Source organism: Saccopteryx bilineata, chromosome 1, assembly GCF_036850765.1.
Source record: "Saccopteryx bilineata isolate mSacBil1 chromosome 1, mSacBil1_pri_phased_curated, whole genome shotgun sequence".
NCBI lineage: Eukaryota > Metazoa > Chordata > Mammalia > Chiroptera > Emballonuridae > Saccopteryx > Saccopteryx bilineata.
The window spans coordinates 56552553-56576827 of NC_089490.1; the positions used below are offsets into that span (position 1 = coordinate 56552553).

Genomic DNA, 24275 nt, shown 5'->3' on the forward strand with positions numbered 1-24275 from the left:
GTTTCCAGTTTGGGGTAATTATAAAAAAGGAACTATAGCCTGACCAGGCAGTGGCGTAGCAGATAGAGCGTTGACCTGGGACGCTGAGGACCTAGGTTCGAAACCCCAAGGTTGCTGGCTTGAGCGTGGGATCACCAGTTTGAACGTGGGGTCACTAGCTTAGTGTGAGATTATAGACATGACCCCATGGTCGCTGGCTTGAGCCCAAGGTTGCTGGCTTGAGCAAGGGGTCACTGACTCAGCTGGAGCTCTCTCCCTGCCCCCTGATCAAGGCACATATGAGTAAGCAATGAACAACTAAAGTACCACAACAAGAAGTTGATGCTTCTCATCTCTCTCCCTTCCTGTCTATACCTCTCTCTCTCTCTCTCTCTCTCTCTCTCTCTCTCTCACTCTCTCACTAAAAGAAAAAGCAAAACAAAAAATAAGAAAAAGGAACTATAAATATTTGTGTAGAGTTGTTAGTGTAGATGTATATTTTATTTCTTGGGAAAATACCTAGGAATGAAATTTCTGGCTCATATGATAAATGGATTTTTAACTTTTTTTAAAATAACAACTTTATTGATACATAGTTCCTATACCATAAAATTTACCCTTTTAAATTTTACAGTTCATTGGTTGTTAGTATACTTACCAAGTTCTGCAACTGTCATCACTTTCTAATTTCAGAACATATTCCTCAGCCCATACCCATTAATCACAGGACACCCCTTCATTCCTGCCTCTAGGAACCACTTATCTATTTTCTGTTTCTATAAATTTACCTATTCTGGACATTTTATATAAGTGAATTTATACAATATGTAATCTTTTATGAATGACTTCTTCCATTTACCATAATATTTTCAAGATTTATGTTAAAGCATGTATCAGTTCTTTACTCTTTTTTATGGCTGAATAGTATTCTGTTATATTGATATATCGCATTTTGTTTATCCATTTATCAGATAATGGACTTCTGTGTTATGTTTACTTTTTGGCTATTAAGAATAATGTGCTATGAACATTCATGTCATGTGTAAGTTTTTCTGTAGACATATATTTTCATTTCTTTTGAGTATACACGTAGTAGTAGAATTGGTGGGTCATATGGTAACTCTTTGTTTAACTTTTGAGAAACTGGGAAACTTTTTAATGAAGTGACTGCAACAATTTACATTTCTACCTGCTATACATGTGGGTTTCCATTTTTCCACATCCTTGTTAACATGTGTTATTGTCTGTTTTTTTAGTAGAGCCATCCTAGTGAATGTGAATTTTATCTTACTGGGGTTTTGATTTGCATTTCTCTAATGACCAATAATGTTGAGTGTATATTCTGTGGTTTTGGGCCATTTTTATATCTTTTTTGAAGAAGTCTCTATTCAAAGTCTGCCCGTTATTTAAATTGGGTTATTTCTTTTTGTTGTTGAGTTATAGGAGTTCTTTATATATTTTGCATAGTAGACCCTTATATGTATATGATTTGAAAATATTTTCCTCCATTCTGTGGATTGTCTTGTTAGTTTCTTTTTCTTTCTTTCTTTTTCTTTTTTTTTGATAGAGACAGAGAGAGAATCAGAGAGAGGGACAGATGGGAATGGACAGACATGAAGGGAGAAAGATGAGAAGCATCAATTCTTCTTTACAGCACCTTAGTTGTTCATTGATTGCTTTCTCACATGTGCCTTGACCTGGGGGCTACAGCAGAGTGAGTGACCCCTTGCTTAAGCCAGTGATCTTGAGCTCAAGCCAGCAACCTTTTGAGTTCAAACCAGAGACCATGGGGTTATGTCTGTGATCCCACACTTAAGCCAACGATCCTGTGCTCAATCTGGTGAGCCTGGGCTCAAGGTGGATGAGCCTGCCCTCAAGCTGGCAACCTTGGGGTTTTGAACCTGGGTCTTCAGTGTCCCAGTTCAACGTTTTATCCACTGCGGCACCACCTGGACAGATGTCTTGTTAATTTCTTGATTATGGCCTTTGAAGCACAAAGAATTTAATTTGGATCAAGTTTAATTTGTGGTTTTTCTTTTTTTGACACTTATTTTTGGTGTTAGATAATATAAAAGAAATCTTACCTAATCCAAAGTCAAAAAGGTTTATTCCTATGTTTTCATATAATGTTTTCAAGTTAGAAGAAACTGCCCAATTATTTTCCAAAATGGATATACTATTTTAATGCAGGTCTTTAAATCTGTTGTTTTTTACATTTCCTTTTAATTATTTAATGGAAGCTTAAATAAATTGTTTTAAAAAATTTTAAAGGCACATGCCATAATTGGAAATCCATTTGCAATACATCACCGTGAAAGAACTTAATCTCCCTAATATTAAAGGGTGACTACAAATAAATATAGTGGGAAAATGCAATTGAACAAATAAATTACCTAAAGGAAATAAAAGTAATTCAAACATATGAAGAGGTACTCAACATTATTTATAAGAGAAATAAAAATTTACACCAAGATACTAGTTTTCATAGATTGGCAAAAATTAAAAATACATAGGTAAGTATGGAAAAACAAACTCACACATAGCTGGTGAGAATATAAATATATATGACCTTAATAGAAACCATCACATATGCCTGACCAGGTGGTGGCGCAGTGGATAGAGTGTCGGACTGAGACGCTTAGGACCCAGGTTCGAAACCCCGAGGTCGCTGGCTTGAGAACAGGCTCATCTGATTTGAGCAAGGCTCACCAGCTTGAGACCAAGGTCGCTGGCTCGAGCAAGGGGTCACTCACTCTGCGGTAGCATCCCGGACAAATCACATATGAGAAAGCACCAATGAATAAATACGGTGCCACAACAAAGAACTGATGCTTCTCATCTCTCTCCCTTCCTGTCTGTCTGTCCCTATCTGTCTCTCTCTCTGTCTCCGTCACAAAAAAAAAAATAAAAAAGAAAACATCACACTATTTAAATCATAAGAGCATATACTCTAAAGCAGGGGTCCCCAAACTTTTTACACAGGGGGCCAGTTCACTGTCCCTCAGACCTTTGGAGGGCTGGACTATAAAAAAAACTATGAACAAATCCCCATGCACACTGCACATATCTTATTTTAAAGTAAAAAACAAAACGGGAACAAATACAATATTGAAAATAAAGAACAAGTAAATTTAAATCAACAAACTGACCAGTATTTCAGTGGGAACTATGCTCCTCTCACTGACCACCAATGAAAGAGGTGCTCCTTCCAGAAGTGCTGCGAGGGCCAGATAAAGGGCCTCAGGGGGCCGCATGTGGCCCGCGGGCCGTAGTTTGGGGACCCCTGCTCTAAGGCCTGATAATTCTACCTTGAAAGAGTTATCCTACAGATATTTTTGTATATTACATAAGCATATTACAGTATTATTTACAATAATAAGTGTTTATAAACAGTATAAATGTCTATCATTAGAAGCCTTGTTAAATTAATAAATTAGGGTTTATCTGTGAAATAAAGTATTTCTGTGGTCATAAAAAATAATAAAACACTTCACTGATAAGCAAAGCTCTCCAAATTATATTTTTAAATGAAAAAAGCAGAATTTGGGATATATGCCTGTTTTTTTGTTTACTTATACTTGCAGAAAATATTCAGTAATAATACTGGTTGCTTGCAAAAAGGAAATTAGATGGTTGGGACAGAGATGGAAGAGAATCTTTTTGCTGTGTACTGTATACTTTTGTGCTCCTTAATTTTTAAAACATAATAGATTTAACTATTTAAAGTAATATAAATACATTTAATTATTGATAAGATGCTCAGAAGCATATTTTTATTCATGGGAGAAAATGAAGAGTTGTTACATTTTTATGGTAATATTTCCCAGTGAGATAGACAGTTGATTTTAAATCTTGCCTATTTTAGGTAGAAGCAGTAAGTACTTCGGTGCAGGACTCAAGTGTACTTGTCCAGAGAAGCACGCTGGACCTCATACTCTTCTGTTTTCCGTTCCACATGAGTCAGGTAAAACATTGATGTGATGTTAATATAGTATATCCTTTGGAAATGATAGATTTCTGAAGTGTAATTATTTAAGTTGCATTCTTTTGTTTTATAAACTAGTAAGTACATGGAAAATAAGTTCCTTTTTAAGGAATGGAACTTGTGAAAATTAAAGATTTATTGATTTGGATAAGAATATGTTAATTGAAATATATTATACTTTTTAAAAGTTCTAATCTTTTTATCCACTCATCTTCTGAAAAATTCTGGGGTGCATTTACACAATGGAACACTACTTGGCTGTAAAAAAAATAAGTCTTTCCTTTTGCAACAGCATGGATGGACCTGGAGATTATTATGCTAAGTGAAATAAGCCAGATAAAGACAAATACCCTATGATCTCACTTATATCCCACTTATATGTGGAATCTAATGAACAAAATAAACTGATGAACAAAATACAAACAGAGGCATGAATACAAGGAACAGACGTACAGCTAAACAGAGGAAAAGGATTTGGGGGGCTGGTTGAAAGAAGGTGATGGATTTAGCAACAAAGCATACATATATAACACAGACAACAGTGGGGTGATAGGAGAGGAAAAGGGGGTTGAGGGGTGGGTGGAGTGGGCAAGGGGGGTAAAATGAGGACAGAAAGAAACTTTGCTTGGAGCGATGGACACATCTTGCAGTACTGATGCTGTTTCGCTGAGTTATACATTTGAGATCTGTACAATTTTGTGAACCAGTGCCGCCCCAGAAAATTTAATAAACAAACAAAAATAGTTCTATAATAAGTAGAAAGTACTTATTGTTGGTTATGAATGAGCCAGGCCTCTGAACCAAGGCCTTCTACCCAGGTGTTATCTTTGTCTTGGTGTTATCTTTTCTTGGTTAGATGATTTTGAGTTTATTACACCTTTAGCAGAGTGGGCTTAATTTGAAATGCAAATATAGTAATTAGTCATTGTGACATCCTCTAATACTTTTATTACAAATGGGAATGACTAACAACAAATCATGTCTGAAGCATTTCATTTCTGGTACTTAATCAAATTCTCATTTTTAAAGAAGTCATCTAGATTCTTTTGAGTTTTAAACCTTAATGAATAATGAGCCTAACAATATAATAAGAGAATTTTTTATCTTGGAAATGTAAGTTTATTTCTTAAAAGTCATTAGCAGAAAGGGCTATTATTTGAAGTTTTTGTAAGAACTGTGATTTGTAGATAACTAGTGAATTTTCATTATGATTGACTATGCTCAAATTTTTCTTTATTGCTTTATTCACTTTGAAATTGAATTCTCAATAATTGAAGAATTTTATACTTCATTGCCTATACTGTCCCTAGTTGGGACATAAATCTATCACAGTTTCTATTTGGAGTCTCTATCTTTAAACCAGTAGCCTTAATTCTGCTTTGGCTTTTCATAGACTCATTCACTGGGACATCTCAGTGTATCCTAAACTTACTAGTATGGGGCTGGGCAAACAGCCTACAACGTAAGAATGATTTTTACTTCTTTAAAGGCTCAAAAAAATAAAAAATAAAGAAGGATACGCCAACAAAATATATGTATTTATTATATAGCCCTTTAGTGAAAAAACTTATTGACCTTTGCTCTTAAACTTTCCCATTGCACTCTTCCCTTGCAGATACTCAGTATTACTAGTCCTTCAGTATACTGATAGATGACGGAACAAGATCTGAGGAATTAAGTCATTATAAACTTAAATTGGGAATAATTAATTTGTAATCTCACTGATCAGTGTTTCTCAATCTTTTTTCAGCCTGAGCTTTCTTCACTGTTTTCTCACTCCATCACCTCTGTATCCCTACCAACAAAGATTTGCTCAAGCCTTACCTTCTATAGTTTATATTATGTAAACAGTAGTTATGTTGAATATATTTAAAAAGTAATGCCCTACCCAGTCCCAATTCTAACACTTTCTTCCATTACTGTATCAAATTACTAGATTACCTGAGAATAAGGATCTTGGCAAAGTCATCTTTGTTCTCTACTTTTCCTCTTTCTGTGTCTTGTGTATTATAATAGACACTTTGAAGTAGTCATTGTAATTTAGGAGAGTCTTCATTACCTTATCCCAAAAGAATGATTGCTGTTTGGAGCTTCAGCAGTTGATGTGTTGTTAGATTCTTTTTTGTTTCATGGAATATGTTGACCTTAATCTCTGGTGCTAACACCTTTAGTTGAGGTTATAATATAAATTTTTATGTTAGAAATACATTAATAGTAATCAAGAAATGACTTTTCACTTAAGAGTAGTAAGATTGGCATACTGTACTTTTAAAAATTCTGTGGTAGTATTTATAATCTACATATCTGATGTTGAATAGATAGATCAGCAGTTCTCAAATGCATTGGTTTCAGGACCCCATTACACTCTTTAAAAATATTGAGGATTCTAAAAAATCTGCTGCTTATATATGTTAGATCTATCTGTATTATCATAAATAGAAAACTGACCATTTAAAAACTATTTTCCAATACAGTAAAAGAAAATAGTGAGAATAGTAGCATTGCTTTATATTTTTGCAAAGCCCTTTAATAGTCTGACCTAATAGTAGAAAGTAGAATGCTCATTCCTGCTTCTGCATTTAATCAGAATCAGTTGTGACTTTTTTTCTTTTGATTGAAGTATATGGAGAAAATCTGATCTTATATTGATGCATAAATTGGAAAAAGGAGAAGTATTTCAGTAATCTTTTCTGTTAAAACAGATGAGTCTTTTTTATTTTTTTGTGGCAGAGACAGAGAGTAAGAGAGAGGGACTGATAGGCACAGACAGACAGGAAGGGAGAGAGATGAGAAACATCAATTCTTTGTTGTGGTTCCTTAGTTGTTCATTGTTTGATTTCTCATATGTGCCTTGATCAGGAGGCTACAGCAGACCGAGTGACCCCTTGCTCAAGCCAGCGACCTTGGGCTCAAGCTGGTGAGCCTTGCTCAAACCAGATGAGCTTGCGCTCAAGCTTGCGACCTCGGGGTCTCGAACCTGGATCCTCCGTATCTCAGTCTGAGGCTCTATCCACTGAGCCACCGCCTGGTCAGGCCAGATGAGTCTTTTTTGATAGTACACCAGAACTTGACAAGCTGTAGTTTTAAAACCTTAGTTGTTGCCTGACCTGTGTTGGCACAGTGGATAAAGTGTTGACCTGGAATGCTGAGGATGCTGGTTCGAAACCCCAAGCTTGCCCAGTCAAGGCACATGCAAGAAGCTACCACTACAAGTTGATGCTTCCTGCCCTCCCCCGTTCTCTCTCTCTATCCTCTCTCTTTAAAAAAAAAAAAATAATTAGTTGCAATATGGAATCTAAAACTATGTCACTGAACTTTTTTATATACTGTTTGATTAAAATCCACTGGTCTGTCTTGTACTTTGAACATCTCTGTTACCCATAAATTCTTTTGTAACATTATGATTGGCTATTTGGAAAATGTTAGTTTGCTGAATTATGCAGATTTTTAAATGTCAACACATTTCATTATACAGTACCAAACTCATATATATAACTGTCACTAATGATCTCATTAGTAAAATGCTTAAGGTATTAGGAAGCTTTCAGGCCAGTTCAATGCAACACAATGCAATTTTAAGCCAAATACAAATTTTTCAAAATCCTAATTTTCCCTTGGAAGCTTAAATTTTATTTGTAATAATGAATATTAATTGTTTTTCTTGAAGTGACAGACTCACTTTATTTATTTACTTTATTTTTTTTTTTTTGAGAAAATGTCAAATGTCTAAGAGTGATAATCATAGTTTGTATCAACCAGGTAAAAGTAGTCTGTGTAGCCTAGCGTGTGGAGGACCCGGGTTCGATTCCCGGCCAGGGCACATAGGAGAAGCGCCCATTTGCTTCTCCACCCCTCCGCCGCGCCTTCCTCTCTCTCTCTCTCTTCCCCTCCCGCAGCCAAGGCTCCATTGGAGCAAAGATGGCCCGGGCGCTGGGGATGGCTCTGTGGCCTCTGCCCCAGGCGCTAGAGTGGCTCTGGTCACAACATGGCGACACCCAGGAGGGTCACAACATGGCGACGCCCAGGATGGGCAGAGCATCGCCCCCTGGTGGGCAGAGCGTCGCCCCCTGGTGGGCGTGCCGGGTGGATCCCGGTCGGGCGCATGCGGGAGTCTGTCTGACTGTCTCTCCCTGTTTCCAGCTTCAGAAAAATGCAAAAAAAAAAAAAAAAAAAAAAAAAGTAGTCTGTGTAAAAAGCTGATGAACTCACAGTTCAGTCATACAGGTCTGTTTCCCTGGGATATCTACCATACTTGAATGTATATCAGAATATTACACAGAATATTAAAGGATGTACTTAAACAGTCAATATTTAATACAATAAAGTTATGCTCTTTCATCAACAACATTCTGAAGAGCAACTGAAATATTTTTGTTTGTTTTGGTTTGTTTTTTTATTTTACTGCAAGTACATGGCAGTAAAAAAATACAGTGACAGCAAGTACAGTGGATGCCACTGCTTTACTGCTTCCTGGTTAGAAGCCAGTAGTTTTACCTGCTATCACATTATCAGAGCAAATACCAACATAGCAGAAAAGGCAAGTAGCATCTTGGTATTGCTGTGAATTTTGTTTTTTTCATTGTGGGCCTCCTAAAAGGGTTCTAGAGATCCCCTTAGAGTCTGGGGACTGCACTTTGAGAATTTCTTTGATTAATGGAAGACATCTGTGTTCAGATAAGTGATTAAATTGTAAGCTGTTGATGATCTTTGTTCTGTAACATCTCAATTACTTCTCCAAAATTCATTTAAAACAAATAAGCTGGATGAATCCCTTTCTATCTCTGTCAAGAAACCTGTTGTAGTAAAATGTTCACCAGTCTATGATTAATGGGAAGTCAATTCTTTATTCAGCTGGGGCACTAACCTGGAGTTTGAAATTGGCCTAGTACTTAGGCCCTGTGAAGCTCTGGTTTGTATTCAAGAGTGTTGTTAACCAGTTGATTTCTTTCTCTTCTTTTCCTTCCCTCCCTCCCTCCCTCCCTCCCTTCCTTCCTCCTTTCCTTCCTCCCTCCCTCTCTTTTCTTTTTTCTTTTCTTCTTTCTTTCTTTCTTTCTTTCTTTCTTTCTTTCTTTCTTTCTTTCTTTCTTTCTTTCTTTCATTAATTGAAGTTATTGGGATGACATTGATCCACAAAACCATACAGGTTCAAAGCTTACAAGTCAATATAACACCATCTGCACACTGCATCATGTACCCTCCACCCCAAGCAAAGTCTCTTTCCAATGCTATTTTCTTCACCTTTGCTCACCTCCATCTAGCCCCATTCTCCCTTTCCCTCTGGCTGTCGCCACGCTGTTGTCAGTGTCTGTGTCAGGGGTCCCCAAACTTTTTACACAGGGGGACAGTTCACGGTCCCTCAGACCGTTGGAGGGCCGGACTATAAAAAAAAAACTGAACAAATCCCTGTGCACACTGCACATCTTATTTTAAAGTAAAAAAACAAAACAGGAACAAATACAATATTTAAAATAAAGAAAAAGTAAATTTAAATCAACAAACTGACCAGTATTTCAATGGGAGCTATGCTCCTCTCACTGACCACCAATGAAAGAGGTGCCCCTTCCGGAAGTGTGGAGGGGCCGGATAAATGGCCTCAGGGGGCCGCATGCGGCCCTCGGGCTGTAGTTTGGGGACAGCACTGTCTTACTGTTACTTCCTAGTGCTCGTACTTCAAGATTCTATTCTATAAGTGATTGTCTAGGAATGTTATAATTTACAGAATTTTAATTAGCTGTGCTCCTTTTATCTTTTTTTTAACTCTACCTCATTTAGCTAAAACAAGATCTCCTTTAGTAAATAATTTGTTTATTTATTTTAGTAAATATTTTTTAAACATCTACTTATGGCTATTAGGAAAGAGGTAAAGAAAAAATGATTAGTTCTTTTTAAATAGTCGAGTAAAATGAAAAAAATAAAGATGTTAAAGCTAGGTGATGGCTGAACAAGTATTCATTATATTGTTTTCTGTTTCACTATGTTTAAAACACTACAAGATAAAAATTTTAAAAAGAACAAGAAATAGAAAGACTTGGAAAATAGTGAACTTCCAATGAGTTTATAGTCGGTTGACTCTATGAATGTTAATGACTAAAGGCATATGATTTTTAATATCTGTCCCATAATGCTCTGTTTTCTTAGTGTCAGATTTTGCTAATATTGGATAGGGATGAAGAACTCTAAACCGGAGGTTAAAATAATTCAGTTATACTTTCAGCTGTGCAACTAAATAACTGTGTTATCTAAATTTTCTTAATTTTTTCTAATCTCTATAACAGGAGTACTAATTCCTGTGTATAAAAGTACAATACATTAACCCTAAAGTTTTGAATGTATTATAAGATATATTTTAAAGAGGGGAAAAAATAATGTTTATGTATATGATTAAATACAGCCACATTCCTAACTTTCTCAGGCCACTCGACCAGATATGATCAGGATCTTGTCAGCAGCCCTTCATGTAGTACTAAGGAGGGATATGTCCCTGAACCGAAGACTTTATGCATGGCTATTAGGTAGGTGTTTGATATGTGTGGTCTTAGCTGGGAAAAGATGGAGAGAAGTTTGCTGTACATAATATTATTAAGTTGTATGTATGTCTTATATGAAGAAACTAAAAATTGGCTTAAATGAATAATAAAAATATAAACACTATTAACTGTGTATTGTATGAAGAAATTTCAAAAGCTTTTTAGTTGAAGAGGCTATTTTAATCCAGCAGTTATGTTCCCATTGACAAGATTTTTTTGCCCTTATAAATTGAGGTTATCTAAGTATGTACTTGGTTTGTCTAAGTATGTAGACAAAGAAGAATAAATTAATAATCAAAATAAAGATATAATTCCCGAAATTTTGAAGTCATTGAAGAAATCAGGACCGGTACTGCTGTCCCACACATAGAACCAGTCTCTCACTCAGGCAATAAAGCATTGTGTACACTTGGTTTTTCCATATTTTTCCTCAGTATTTGGGCTGTCTTCACAGCTCCTCACCACCTGGAGTGAGTGGACACTCTGTCATTTAATTTGGATTTTCTGACTCCTGTTATTTCACTGTTCAGAACATTTAGGTTAAAAAAAGGATAATTCTGAAACAATACTATGATATTCACTTCCATATTGAATTGGTTTCCCTTTATTAAACCATCTAAAATGATCTTTCTTGCTGACATTGATTGGGCTACTAATTGGTAAGTATTTAGTGCTGTTTTTGAGATATTTATTGTTTTGATGTTAGTGAACAACAGTTTTGAGAATTTAATTTTAATTTATTTTGCAATTTATTTCTATGGAGGTTTTGATAACAATGGTGTTATCATAGGACCCAGAAGCACAAGGCACAGTAATCCTGAAGAACATGCCACTTACTATTTCACTACCTTTTCAAAAGAATTGTTGGTCCAGGTAATTAATGTTTTCCTTTTAATTTTTTATTACTCTCTGATGACTAGAATTATTCAACAAGTGAAAAACAAGGTTCTGCCTTAGTTGAATTAATTTATAATTGAAGAGGTGGAGACAAGACTCACAAACTTCCTAACTGATTATATATAATAAGCAAATGATTACATTAAATGAATATGTAATCATAAGCTAGACTTACTTCTGTATATGTCCAGAGATTTTGTTTATTTAGTTTGTTTTCATGACTTCGGTATAGCATGGTTGCACTTTCTCACCTGGTTGCTCTATGAAAATTGGACTTTTCCAACACTGAGCCAGGACCTGTGTTCTTTCCTCTGAAGCCCCAGGGAAATTTGGGTTGCCACTGGAATCTAAGTGTTTGGTAAAATTACTGTTGTCATAGAAATGTTAAACTGAACCATAGGTTTATTTATTTTTATTTTTTAATTTTTATTTTTATATTAAATTTATTGGGGTTACATTGGTTAATAGGATCATTTCTATGGTACATAATCTGTATATTGCATTGTGTTCCCACCACCCAAGTCAAATTAACATATATTTGGCCCCCTTTACCCTTTATTACCTTCTTACCCCCATTCTTCTTGTAACCATCATAATGTTGTCTGTGTCCATTAGTTTCAGTTTTATATCCCACATATGAATGAAGTCATGTGGTTCTTGGCTTTTTCTGATTGACTTACTTTGTTTAGCATAATATTTTCAAGGTCCATCCAATGTTGTTGCAAATGGCAGTATTTCATTTTTTCTTATGGCTGAGAAGTATTCCTTAGTACATATGTACCACATATTCTTTATCTAATCCTCAGTAAGAGGACACTTTGGTTGTCTCCATGTCTTGGCCACTGTGAGTAATGCTGCAGTGAACATAGGGGTTGCATATATCTTTGTGAATAAATGTTTTTGAGGTTATTGGGTAGATACACAGAAAAGGAATTGCTGGGTCATATGGTAACGATTCTTAATTTTTTGAGGAACTATCACACTGTTTGCCATAATGGCTATACCAGTTTATATTCCCTTTTCTCCAGTACTTGTTATTACCTGTCTAAGACTTGTTATTTCCTGTCTTGTTGATTGTAGCCATTCTAACAGGTATGACCTGGTATTTCATTGTAATTTTGATTGGCATTTCCCTAATAGGTAGTAAAATTGAACACATTTACATACATCTATTGGCCAGTTTTCTGTCTTCTTGGGAGTGGTATCTGTTTAGGTCCTCTGCCCATTTTTTTATTTGGATTGTTTGTTTTGGTGTTGAATTATATCTATTCTTTATGGATTTCAGATATTAGCCCCTTGTCAGAGCTGTTGTTTGCAAATACTATCTTTCATTCAGTTCCCTTTTTGTTTTGTTGTTGGTTTCTTTTGCTGTGCAGAAGAAGCTTTTTAGTTTACTATAGTCCCATTTGTGTATTTTTGCCTTTACTTCCCAAAATGTTCTTAATGACTAAGGTTCATAAGTTTCATACCTATGTATTTTTCTGTGGAGTTTGTTGTTTCAGATCTTATATTTGGGTCTGGTTCATTTTGAATTTATTTTTGTACATAGGGACAAACTAATCTAGTTTCATTCATTTGCGTATGGCCTTCTAATTTCCCCGGCGCCATTTATTGACGAGGCTTTCCTCCATTGTGTGTTTTTGGCTCCTTTGTCAAAAATTATTTGCCCATATACATGTAATTTTATTTCTGGGCTCTCAGTTCTGTTCCATTGTTCTGTGTATGTGTTTTTCTGCCAATACCATGCTGTTTTAATTATCATAGCTTTGTAGCACAATTTGAAGTCAGGTAGTGTGAAACTTCGGCTTTGTTCTTTCTTCTCAGGATTGTTTTGGCTATTCAGGGTCTTTTGTGGTGTCCTACAAATCTGATGATATTTTTGTTCTAATGCTTTAAAAAAATGAGATTGGGATTTTAATGGGGATTTTATTAAATCTATATATTGGTTTGGGTATTATGACCTTTTTAACTATGTTGATTCTCCCCATCCATGAACACAGAATATCTTTTTATTTCATTGTGTCTTTTCTCATCTCTTTTAATAATGCTTTATAGTCTCACCATATAATTCTTTCACATCCTTTAAGTTTATTTTTAGGTATTTTATTCTTTTGTTGCAATTGCAAAAGAAATTTTTTTAAATTTGTATTTCTGAAGTTATATTGTAAGTATATTTTATATTACTTTTATTCCAATTGCATTTATTCAGGATATAAAAAATAAACTAAGAAAATAAATGGTTCCTGAAGCATTTTAAAATAGAGGTTATAAGAGTATAGTTGGTTTTGAGTCACCAGTGGGAAAATAATTGCATACTAGCAGATACTACTATGTGATGTGTCATAGTCTGGTGCATGTTGATGATTTTTTTTTTAATTGAGAGGCGGGGACACAGGGAGGCAGAATGACAGACTCCTGCATGTGCCCCAACTGGAATCCACCCTACAAGCCCCCTACTGCAGTGGTCCCCAACCTTTTTTGTGCCACGGACCAGTTTAATGTCAGAAAATATTTTCACGGACCAGCCTTTAGGGTGGGATAGATAAGTGTATCACGTGACCAAGATAAGCATCAAGAGTGAGTCTTAGACGGATGTAACAGGGAATCTGGTCATTTTTAAAAAATAAAACATCGGGCTGACCTTTGGTGACACAGTGGATAAAGCGTCAACCTGGAAATGCTGAGGTCGCCAGTTCGAAACCCTGGGCTTGCCTAGTCAAGACACATATGGGAGTTGATGCTTCCAGCTCCTCCCTCTTGTCTCTCTCTCCTCTCTCTCTCTCTCTCTCCTCTCTCTCTCTCTCTCTCTCTCTCTTCCTCTCTCTCTCTCTCTCTCCCTCTCTAAAATGAATAAATAAAATTAAAAAAAATAAAATAAAACATCGTTCAGACTTAAATATAAATAAAACGGAAATAATGTAAGTTATTTATTCTTTCTCTGCGGATCTGTACCAAATGGCCCATGAACCGGTACCGGTCCGCGGCCTGGGGGTTGGGGACCACTGCCCTACAGAATGATGCTCTGCCCATCTGGGGCCCCTGCTCTGTTGCTTGGCATCTCAGCTATTTCAGTGCCTGAGGCAAGGCCATGAAGCAATCTTCAGAGCCTGGGGCTAACTTGCTCAAACCATTCCCACCATGACTGCAAGAGGAGGAAAGAGAGGGAGAAGAAGGAGAGGGAAGGGTAGAGATGCAAATGGTTGCTTCTCCTGTGTGCCCTGGCCAGGAATCAAACCTGGGACTTCCACACACCGGGGCCAACACTCTACTGCTGAGCCAATAGACCAGGACTGTTGATGATCTTAAATAGAAATATATTTATATATCTTTTGGGCAAACAATCAATTAGTTCATGAATTTATTTTTCTAGATTTTCTTTAACTTTCCACCTTTTTCTAGAAAAAAAATGTAAGCACTTTTTTCTTCTATCAAATAAAACAAATGTAACATTTTTTCCCACTAGTGGATGGAAAAAGCCAACTTCAGCGAAAAGCTTCAGAAAAGCACTAATTGGGGATGTAAATCTTTGTCACATGTGGTTGTATTTAAAAATATTTTTTGTTAGAAAAAAAAATACGAATCTCTTTAAAATGACTGTACTTTTTCTATTTTAAAGGCAATGGTGGGAATCTTACAAGTGAATGTATTTGGAGAAGAGAGCACCTTAATGCAGGATCTAAAACCTTTTCGTATTTTAATCAGTTTGCTGGACAAACCTGAGCTAGGTAATGTTACTGTCGTAGGGCATGAGGTCACATGTTTGTTTTATATTTTTCATAATACAAATAAAGCAAAATTGTTACTTAGAAAAATTGCTATATTTTAAGATGGTCTCTAAATACACATTCTTAACAATTTCTTACCTAACATTAACCCTAGAATGTTAAGATACAGATATACATCCAACTAGTATATTATCATGTATCTACTCTGTACTATGTGTGTAGCAGAGGAGTCATTTTAAAGATGATATCTGAACTCTTAATACTGATTAAGTTACTGAGAGAAGAAGGGAGAGCAACAGAGAGAGAGAAACATCACTTTGTTGTTTCACGTATTCATGCTGTCATCACTTGATTCTTCTATGTGCCCTGACAGGGAATCAAACCCTTTAACCTCCATATGTCGGGACAGTGCTAACCAATTGAGTTGCCCAGCCAGGGCTATAACCATCTTATAGTTCACAGAAGTCAAGGGACTTTGAGCAATAATATTTGAGTTGTATCCATCAACACTCTTCCCCATACTCCCTTTGTCTTGTGTGTTTTCCTTTTCTTCATTGTATATTTCTTCTATAATTAGTTCATTGGGAAGTTATTTATGGCATTAGGGACAAAAATTAAGGAAAAACATAAGTATTAGCAGAAAAAATGAAATAATAAAGTGTAATTTTTTTAAAAGTGAATTTTAAATATAAAAATATCTTGAGTTATATCAGTGGCTTTGAAGGTTTATTATAGCTATTATGTGCTAATAGATGAAGCTCGAGATTTTTTTAAGGAGATTGCTACCTGTTATAGCAATAAAGATTATCCATGTGCATTTTTATATTACTTAAATTTAAGATAGTAGTAATATTACTATTATTTACTGAATAGTTATTATATCCTGGGAACTATGCTACCCACCTTATGAATGTTTTTGTAACTCTTACAACAGTCATATAAGTTTGGTATTAGCTCAAAGAAGTTAAATAACTTGTCCAAAGTAACAACTATTAATTGTCAAAATGAATTTCCCTTATTCTGTAATCCATTGTCAGCCTTGGTTAAATAAACATTTGTTCAATTATTTAATATTTTACTGTTAGTTTCTCAAAATGTGAAGTTTATTTAGCTTTAAAGAAAAACTTGTGTAAAAAAATACTTGTTTTAAAGCATTTTTTAATTGGACCAATTTTTAGATAATCACGATTTGTCAATGCTAATTATTTCTGTCTTTAATGTGTATGTTAATTTTAGGACCTGTAATTTTAGAAGATGTCTTAATAGAAGTGTTTAGAACATTGTATTCTCAATGCAAAGCAGAGTTGGATCTTCAGATGGAACCACCCTTCAGCAAGGATCATGCTCAGTTAAGCAGGTAGATTATGAAAAAATTAGGCATGGCATGACTTAAACACAGAGTTAAGTGAATCAAAGGCCACCAGGTGTTCTTTAAAGAATTTTTTTTTAATATTGGTTATTTCTTCTTTCAGGTATATATAAATGCCTTTATTTTTTTTTTAAATGAGTGTAGGAGAGATAGTGAGACAGACTCCCACATGTGCCCCAAACAGGATCCACCTGGCAGCCCCATCTGTGGCCAATGCTCTAATCAACAGAGCTATTTTTAGCACCTGAGGCTGATGTACCTGACCAACCGAGCACTGAGAGATGACGCTCAAACAAGTCTAGCCATTAGCTGCTGGAGGGGAAGAGGGAAAGAAAGGGAGTGGGTGGGGGAGAGAAGCAGATGGTTGCTTCTCTTGTGTGCCCTGACTGAGAATTAAACCTGGGACATCCATTCACCAGGCCAAAGCTCTATCCACTGAGCAACGGCCAGGGACTATAAATAAATTTTTTAATGGCTAAGATAATTCATAAAATTAGCATACCCTGTTCACCAAGTCAGTGAAGGATACATGTTGACAAAGTCTTTTTTATTTCTTTTCTACTTTAAGCAGCCTACCACTTTTCCAGTCTCATTTATTATTAAAATATGACGTTTCTATGACTACATTTTTTTTTACATAATTTTCATTCCCTTGATAATACTGGAGATAAATGAATTTACCTAAAGCATACATTTACATATTGAAACATTTTATGGCCACTTTTGATTTCTAATAAATATGATACCCTATAATTTTTGTTTGAGAAGTTTATATTGACCAGAGTAGTACACTATTTTATTCTGTGCTCTGTCTGATATTTTATATTGCCCTGTAGAGTATTTAATCTTTAATTCATGGGTATGTGTTGCAACTTGCTAGATGCATTGACAGTACCTTACTCTATATAAAAATAATTGTTTTCATTGTAAGATGGGTGTTTGGAGATGGTAGGTAGGTGGGTAGTTAATAAGTTAAAGGATTCCCATTGAAATAACAAAGTTATTTTCCCTTATAGGACTTCTGTAATAATGGCTATATACAGTATTAGTTCTTTTGGCTGTTGTATCTTAAGCTAAGAATATTAGATTGAAACTCACCAAATAAACTTTACTTTAGTAAACAATTCTTGAACAGTACAGGAAAGCAAAGTTATCTCAGAATTGAGCTTTCAAAATCAAATAGCTACCCATTTTATGTATGCCAAGGGAAGCAAAATAATTTAATTCCAAAGTAAGAGTTAGGTATTCAGAAAAGTTCAAAAAGAACTTCCTGTTCTTTTGCTGGAAGTACAGCTGTTTTTTCTTATGAAAGGCTAATTTTTTATTTTGATCATATAGTTAAGTAGTAAAAACTCAAATTTGGAAAAATGACTACATATAACATAATAAGAGAGTGTCAGTAGATAAAAATTATCCATTCCAATTTTCTCACAAGTTTTCTAGCAAGTACCTAGGAATATGTACTGCCCTGACAACATTTTACTCAAATTTAATTTGAAAAAATAAATGTTAATATTTATTAGTTTTTGTTTTTCTTTTTTATTTTAGTAAATTAAGGGAAAATAAGAAAACAGCAGAGCTGATTAAAACTGCCAACCTTCTCTTTAATTCCTTTGAGCCTTATTATATGTGGGATTATGTTGCACGTTGGTTTGAAGAATGTTGTAGGTATGTTTAACTGTTTCATTCATTTTAATTTAATAGCATTCAAAGCCAATCTTTGTTTTTTAAGTTCTTGAATCTAATGAAAAGAATTTTCTTTTGTACATTCTACTCCTACTGTTGACAGCTATTAAATATTTAATAGCTATAATCTGGCTCTACCCTGTCCAACTCTAGAATATAGAATTATTGATTATATAATCAGCATTGGAAAGAAGTTTAGAGGTGAGTTCTTCAGTCACTAGCGTACATTAAAGACTTTCCCTCTCCAATATATACTAAATCTAGTTTTTCCTTATTTTAGAGAAAAATAGCAAATTTGTGGCTGCTGCCTTAGAACATATTCCCAAAACAATTCCCACTTTTAATAACAAAAAAGTGCCAGGTGTCACATTTGTCTGTTTTAAAGCCATAGAACCAGCCATATTGTCATTGCTGAGTGATAAATGCCTCCAACTCCTAGGACATAAAGCTTAACAAGTACTCTGAAACCAAAGAACCCTGAGTAAAATCTCTGTCTGAATCATAGCCCAAATTCTCTCAGAACCAGTTTAGCCTTTCAAGCCTCAGGAACATATAGGAAAAAAGTAAGCATGTATGAATTTGGGATTAAAAGTCTCTCAAAAATAGAAATGCTGATTTGATACATTAATTGTAAATTTAATGGTTTGGAAAATTGCTTGCTTATTCATTAAACAGATACTGAGCACCTAGTTGAAAAACACTGTGCTAGGCATATCTGATCCTCATCTTCAAAAACTGTGTAGTGGGAATGAGTAAGACATGCACATGTATATTCCTAGTATTAAATTAAAAGTTACCATGCTTTAGTAGAAAGAAAATGTGGTAGGAATGTTGAGGAATTATGTGTGTCTTATTTTCACCTGGCCTTCATTTCTACATTCAAAAACACACATCCCTTCTTTTTTTAGCTAACCTGGACTATTCCCTGAACACACATTAACTTTCATGCTGCTGAGCCTTCACTTGTGCTATTTTTAATATTTTCCCCCTTTGCATATATTTTGAGGCCCTATATAGAGAGGTCACCCACCTTTCAGTAGCCTTTGTGACTTCTTCAAGTCTCTTATCAGAATCAACACTTCCTATATAGTCACATTATTACATTTATTTCTCTATGTGTTTATATTTCTTGCTGGTTAGGGACTATACCGTATTCTTAACTTTGTCCTTCAGAGTATAAGGCAGTAGAATGTCATATAGGATTCATATAATTTGATATGAATGTAGTAATGATCTCTACTACTTGGATCAGAAGAGGCTTCCTGGAGGCGGTAGCATTTGATCTTAAACCTTGAAAGATGGATGCATTCTGGATATGAGAGAATGAGGGTAAGGGAGACTGATAATTCAGGACAGGTTTGTATAAACAAAGGCCCTGAAGTTATAAATACAGCAGCAAATAATCTTTTCTAACTAGCAAATGGTATCTGTAAAGGGACCGATAAGAAATAAGTCCTTGAAAGTGAAATTCGTAACACTTGGAGATGCAGGATGGAAACTGCAGGGGTAGGTTAAACCTAGAAATCTTGCTCTGGGAATTTTCCACAAAGAGGTACAGTAGTGTCCTGGGGCAAAGAGAATGTACTTCATCATAAGAACATTACTATGCATGCCCCAATGTTGAGTTGACTCCCATTAAAACGATGATGGTGTACGTTTATTTCACTTGATAGTATACTTGATAAAGTGAATTTTACTCTTTTAGGAGGACAATGCGTGCCAGACCTCAGACTGGGCCTGGAGATAGTGAGTCATCTGAGTTACAGCTGACCAATTTCTGCTTACTGGTGGATTTTTTGTTGGATATAGTTTCTTTGGTAAGATCATTGTGGTAAAAAATATTGAGGAAATCTAATATAGTTCAAATGTGTTATGTTGAAGACACCTTATCTTCAAATAAATTTTATCTTTAATATTAATTTTTTTTGACATAGCTTTTTTAATATAATTCTATTAAATATTTTGTCCTATGAAATATACACATAGTACATATAAAAGTCTTATATAATACATGGGATATACTGCATAATTGCATGTTGTTGAAATCTTAAATGTTTAGTGTGTAATGATTTAATACTGCATTTATATTCATTAATGATTTTTTCTATTAAATGAAGACTTGGAAATCTTTTCCCCTTTTCTCTCCTCCATTCTTTGCTCTCTCATTCTGAAGCCTACTAGAAGTATGAGGGTGCTGTGTCAGGTATGCCATTCAGCCTGTTTTGTTTTTAACTGATTGTTTTCCCTTTGTTGTACTATCATTTCAGTAACATAGCAGATAAAACTGGCGTTGTTTTGTAGTCTGTACTTTAAAATAATAAATTGAGAATTTAGGCATTAAATCTTATGTCAATAATTAAATGATTATACAATGTTAATTAGAGCATGATACATATAAAATATTACAGATGAGTAAAAATTATTTCCTTTTTATATAGATTAAAAGTTAATAAAATAATATAACTTTGGGGTTATACATTGTTTAAATTTTTGTTATTTCACTTTTCTTTTCAGGAGACTTACATTGAAATCCAGACAGAACACTTGCCCCAGTTGCTACTCAGGATGGTTTCTGCGCTAACAAGCCATCTCCAGACATTGCGCTTGTCTGAACTCACGGATTCGCTCAGGCTCTGCTCAAAGATCCTTAGCAAAGTTCAGCCTCCACTGTTACCTGCCAGCACTGGAGGGGCTTTGCAGTTTCCAAGTGGGCAGAACAACTCAGTCAAAGAATGGGAAGACAAAAAAGTAATGGTAGGTGTTGATTTTGACATTAGAACAGTTGACACTTAAACAACATGGGTTTGAATTGTGTAGGTCCATTTATACAGATATTTATTTAAAATATATATAACATTTTTGAAGATTTGCAATAATTTGAAAAACTCCCATATGCATCTGTAATGTAGAAATAAAAAAATTAAGCAAAAGCTAGGTATGTCATGAATGCATAAAATAAATGTAGATAATAGTCTATTTTATCATTTACTACCATAAAATATACACATCCATTATTAAAAAGTTAAAATTCATCAAAACGTATGCACACAAACACAGATCATACGTGGTGCCATTTGCTGTTGAGAGAAATGTCAGCAAGCGGCAGAGATGTGGCATCACCACTGGCTAGGCGGCTCACTCGGTTAGAGTGTCACCCCGATCCCCGCTCAGGGCACGCACAGGGTCGGCCAGTGAATGTGTAAGTAAGTGGAATGACAAATCCATGTTTTTCTCTCTTTCTTTCTCTTCTTCCTTTCTTTTCCTCCCTTCCCTTCTATCTCCTTTCCTCTCTCTATCAAATCAATAAGTAAAATTCTGAGAAAAGCTGTAGTGTTAAAACATAACTGCATTAAATTAACTGTGTTACATACTATACCACTAATAATTTCACAGCCGCTCCTTTTGTTGTTGCAGTGAGCTGAAGTGTTCTGAGTATTCACTTAAAGTGCCACATGGCACTAATCATCTCATCTCTGAGTGAGCAGTTTTTCGATCCAGTAAATTGCATAACTCAGTAAAAATGTATTATTTCACAGTTCTTGCATATTTTTTATCATGATTAGTGCAATACTGGAAACCTTGAATAACACAGTGAGACCCATACAAAGTGCTACTAGTGATACTGGAAGTGCTCCCAAGAAGCAAAGAAAAGTCATGACATTACAAGAAAAGATTGAATTGTTTGATATGTTCTGTAGATTGAGGTCTGCAGCTGTGGTTGCCTGTCATTTCAAGATAAATGAATCCAGTTAAGGACCGTTGTTTAAAAATTTATAAAGGATATTTGTGAAGCAGTTACTATACTTGTGCCAGTAGGAACAAACACCTTGCAAATAAATACCTTTTTATCTCATATTGAAAATGTAGCTTTAATGTGGATACAAGGTTGCTATATGAAAGGCATACCTATAGACTCTTATATGAATCAAGAAAAAGTGAAGTCACTGTGGGACAACTTAAAGTAAAAGGCAGGTGAAGGATTTAAAGCTGGAGAATAATTTTAGAAAGTGGTTAGGTTTAAAAAATGTCAAGATAACAGGAGAAGCAGCTTCTGCCACCCAAGAGACAGCAGGTAATTTCGCAGTCACCATTAAGGAGAAATCATCAAGGAGAAAGAATATCTGCCTGAACCGATTTTTAACGCAGACAGAAGTGCATTTCCTGGGGAAATACACCACAAAGGATGTTTATTAGTGAGAAAGAGATGCAAACACCAGGCTTTAGAGCAGGATGGGACAGGCTAACTGTCTATAAAGCTGCTAAACCCTGAGTCTTGAAGGGAAAAGATAACAGCCGCCACCAGCCTTTTGGTGCAACAAGAAGGCCTGAGCGATGGGAGCACTTTCTCTGGATTAGCTCCATCCGTGCTTTGTCTCTGGAGTCAGGAAGTACCTTGTCAGTAAAAGACTGCCTTTTAAAGTTTGTTTGATATTGGACAATGCCCCTGGCCACCCGGAACCCCGTAAGTTCAACATTAAAGGCCTTGATGTCTTCTACTTGCCTCTAAACACAGTGCCTCTAATTCAGCCTCTAGGTCAGGAGATCATCAGGACCTTTAAGTCTCATTACACACAGGATACTCTTAAGTACAGAATTGCTAATGCTATGGAAGAGAGCCCTGATAGAAAGAAGAGCACGGAAGTCTGGAAGTATTACACCATTGAAGATGCCATCATTGTTATAGAAAAACCATTAAAGTCATTAAGGCCCAAACAATAAATTCCTGCTGGAGAAATTAGTCCAGATATTATCCTTGGCTTTACAGGGTTTAAAACAGAGCCAATCAAGAAAATCATGACTGTGGATATAGCAAAAATAAAAAAGTGAAGGGAAAAAGATTTCAACATATGGATATGGAGAAATTCAAGAACTAATAGACACCACATCAGAGGTTACCAGAAGACTTAATGGAGACGAGTTCACGACATGAACGAGTGGTGCCGGGCAAGGAGGAAGGCGGAGAAGCGGCAGTGCCAGAAAACAAATCGACATGAGAGGGTCTGGCAGAGGTCCACGTACTGTCCTCAATGCTGCTTTTGACTTTTATGACATAGAACCTTCTATGCTACAGGCACTTAAAACTAAAGCACACAATAGGATTGATATTGTATAGAAACACTTTTAGAGACATGAAAAGGAAAGAGGCAAATATTACAGTGTGTTCCTTAAAGTTTTACCAAGTGTGCCTGCCTCCTCTTTACCCGTTTCCCCCTTTTTTCCCTTTCTCCCCCCTCCCCCCCATTTCCTCCCCTTCTCTCCCATTCCCCTCTTTCCCCCTTCCACTCCTTCCACTCCTTCCATTCCTTCCACTCCTTCCACTTTTTTTTACCTCCTTCACCTCCTCTGTCATCTCTGAGACAGCAAGACCAACCCCTCCTCCTCCTCTCCCTCACCCTCTCTTCTTCCTCTTCCTCCTCTTCCTCCTCCTCCTTTTCCTCCTCTTCTGTCTCCCCCTTCTCCTCCCTTTCCTCTTCTTCTTCCTCCCCCTCTCTTCCTCCTCCTCCTTCCTCTTCCTCCTTCCTCTTCCTCCTCCTCTTTCTCCTCCTCCTCAGCCTACTCAATGTGAAGATGGAGACATTTAGGATGATCAGCGTTCACTTAATGAATTGTAACTAATCATCATGCCATACAGTTATAAACCTATCTGTTGTTATTTATGTGTGCATGTGTTTGTGTGAAAATCTATTTATAATTAACTGTATGGCAAGAACTGTGTAAGACATTTCTGTGTCATCGTTATCATCACCTGAATATTCATTGTGTAGAACACTGTGTGGATGACTTGTGTGAAAGTTGATAGCCTACCCTTACATAGACACAAGGTGAATAGTCTTTAATAAAATTAATAATATGTATGTTCTCTTACTGTTTTATAAGTTTGCTTTCAAAATAATTACATTATACATTATGCCTCTTTCCTATCAGTCAACCATTATAGTAAGTGGTTTTTTTAAATGTAACAATATTTTAAATTCTGTGCTATGAATATGACTGTAATGCTGAATACCATAAAAATTTTGTAATGACTCATTTATTAGTGTGTAGGCTAGGCTACCATGAAGCAACCATATCTATTATACTGACCTACCATAAAGCAATGATATTGC

At 35.7% G+C, this 24275-nt stretch overlaps 1 protein-coding gene across 10 annotated transcripts in view; it reads left to right on the forward strand.

The window, feature by feature from the left end:
* DOP1A (DOP1 leucine zipper like protein A) overlaps positions 1 to 24275 on the forward strand; it is a 128875-nt gene that overhangs the window by 49263 nt on the left and 55337 nt on the right. For 5 of the 10 annotated variants that reach the window (XM_066254111.1, XM_066254076.1, XM_066254083.1 and 2 more), the window contains 9 exons: positions 3845 to 3943; positions 10377 to 10476; positions 11255 to 11364; positions 15005 to 15113; positions 16350 to 16470; positions 18031 to 18150; positions 19874 to 19985; positions 20342 to 20371; positions 20683 to 20922. In XM_066254111.1, the coding sequence (XP_066110208.1) occupies positions 3845 to 3943; positions 10377 to 10476; positions 11255 to 11364; positions 15005 to 15113; positions 16350 to 16470; positions 18031 to 18150; positions 19874 to 19985; positions 20342 to 20371; positions 20683 to 20922 (1041 nt within the window). The remainder of the gene's footprint in view (positions 1 to 3844; positions 3944 to 10376; positions 10477 to 11254; positions 11365 to 15004; positions 15114 to 16349; positions 16471 to 18030; positions 18151 to 19873; positions 19986 to 20341; positions 20372 to 20682; positions 20923 to 24275) is intronic. The other 5 variants (XM_066254090.1, XM_066254112.1, XM_066254098.1 and 2 more) reach the window with 3 other exon arrangements.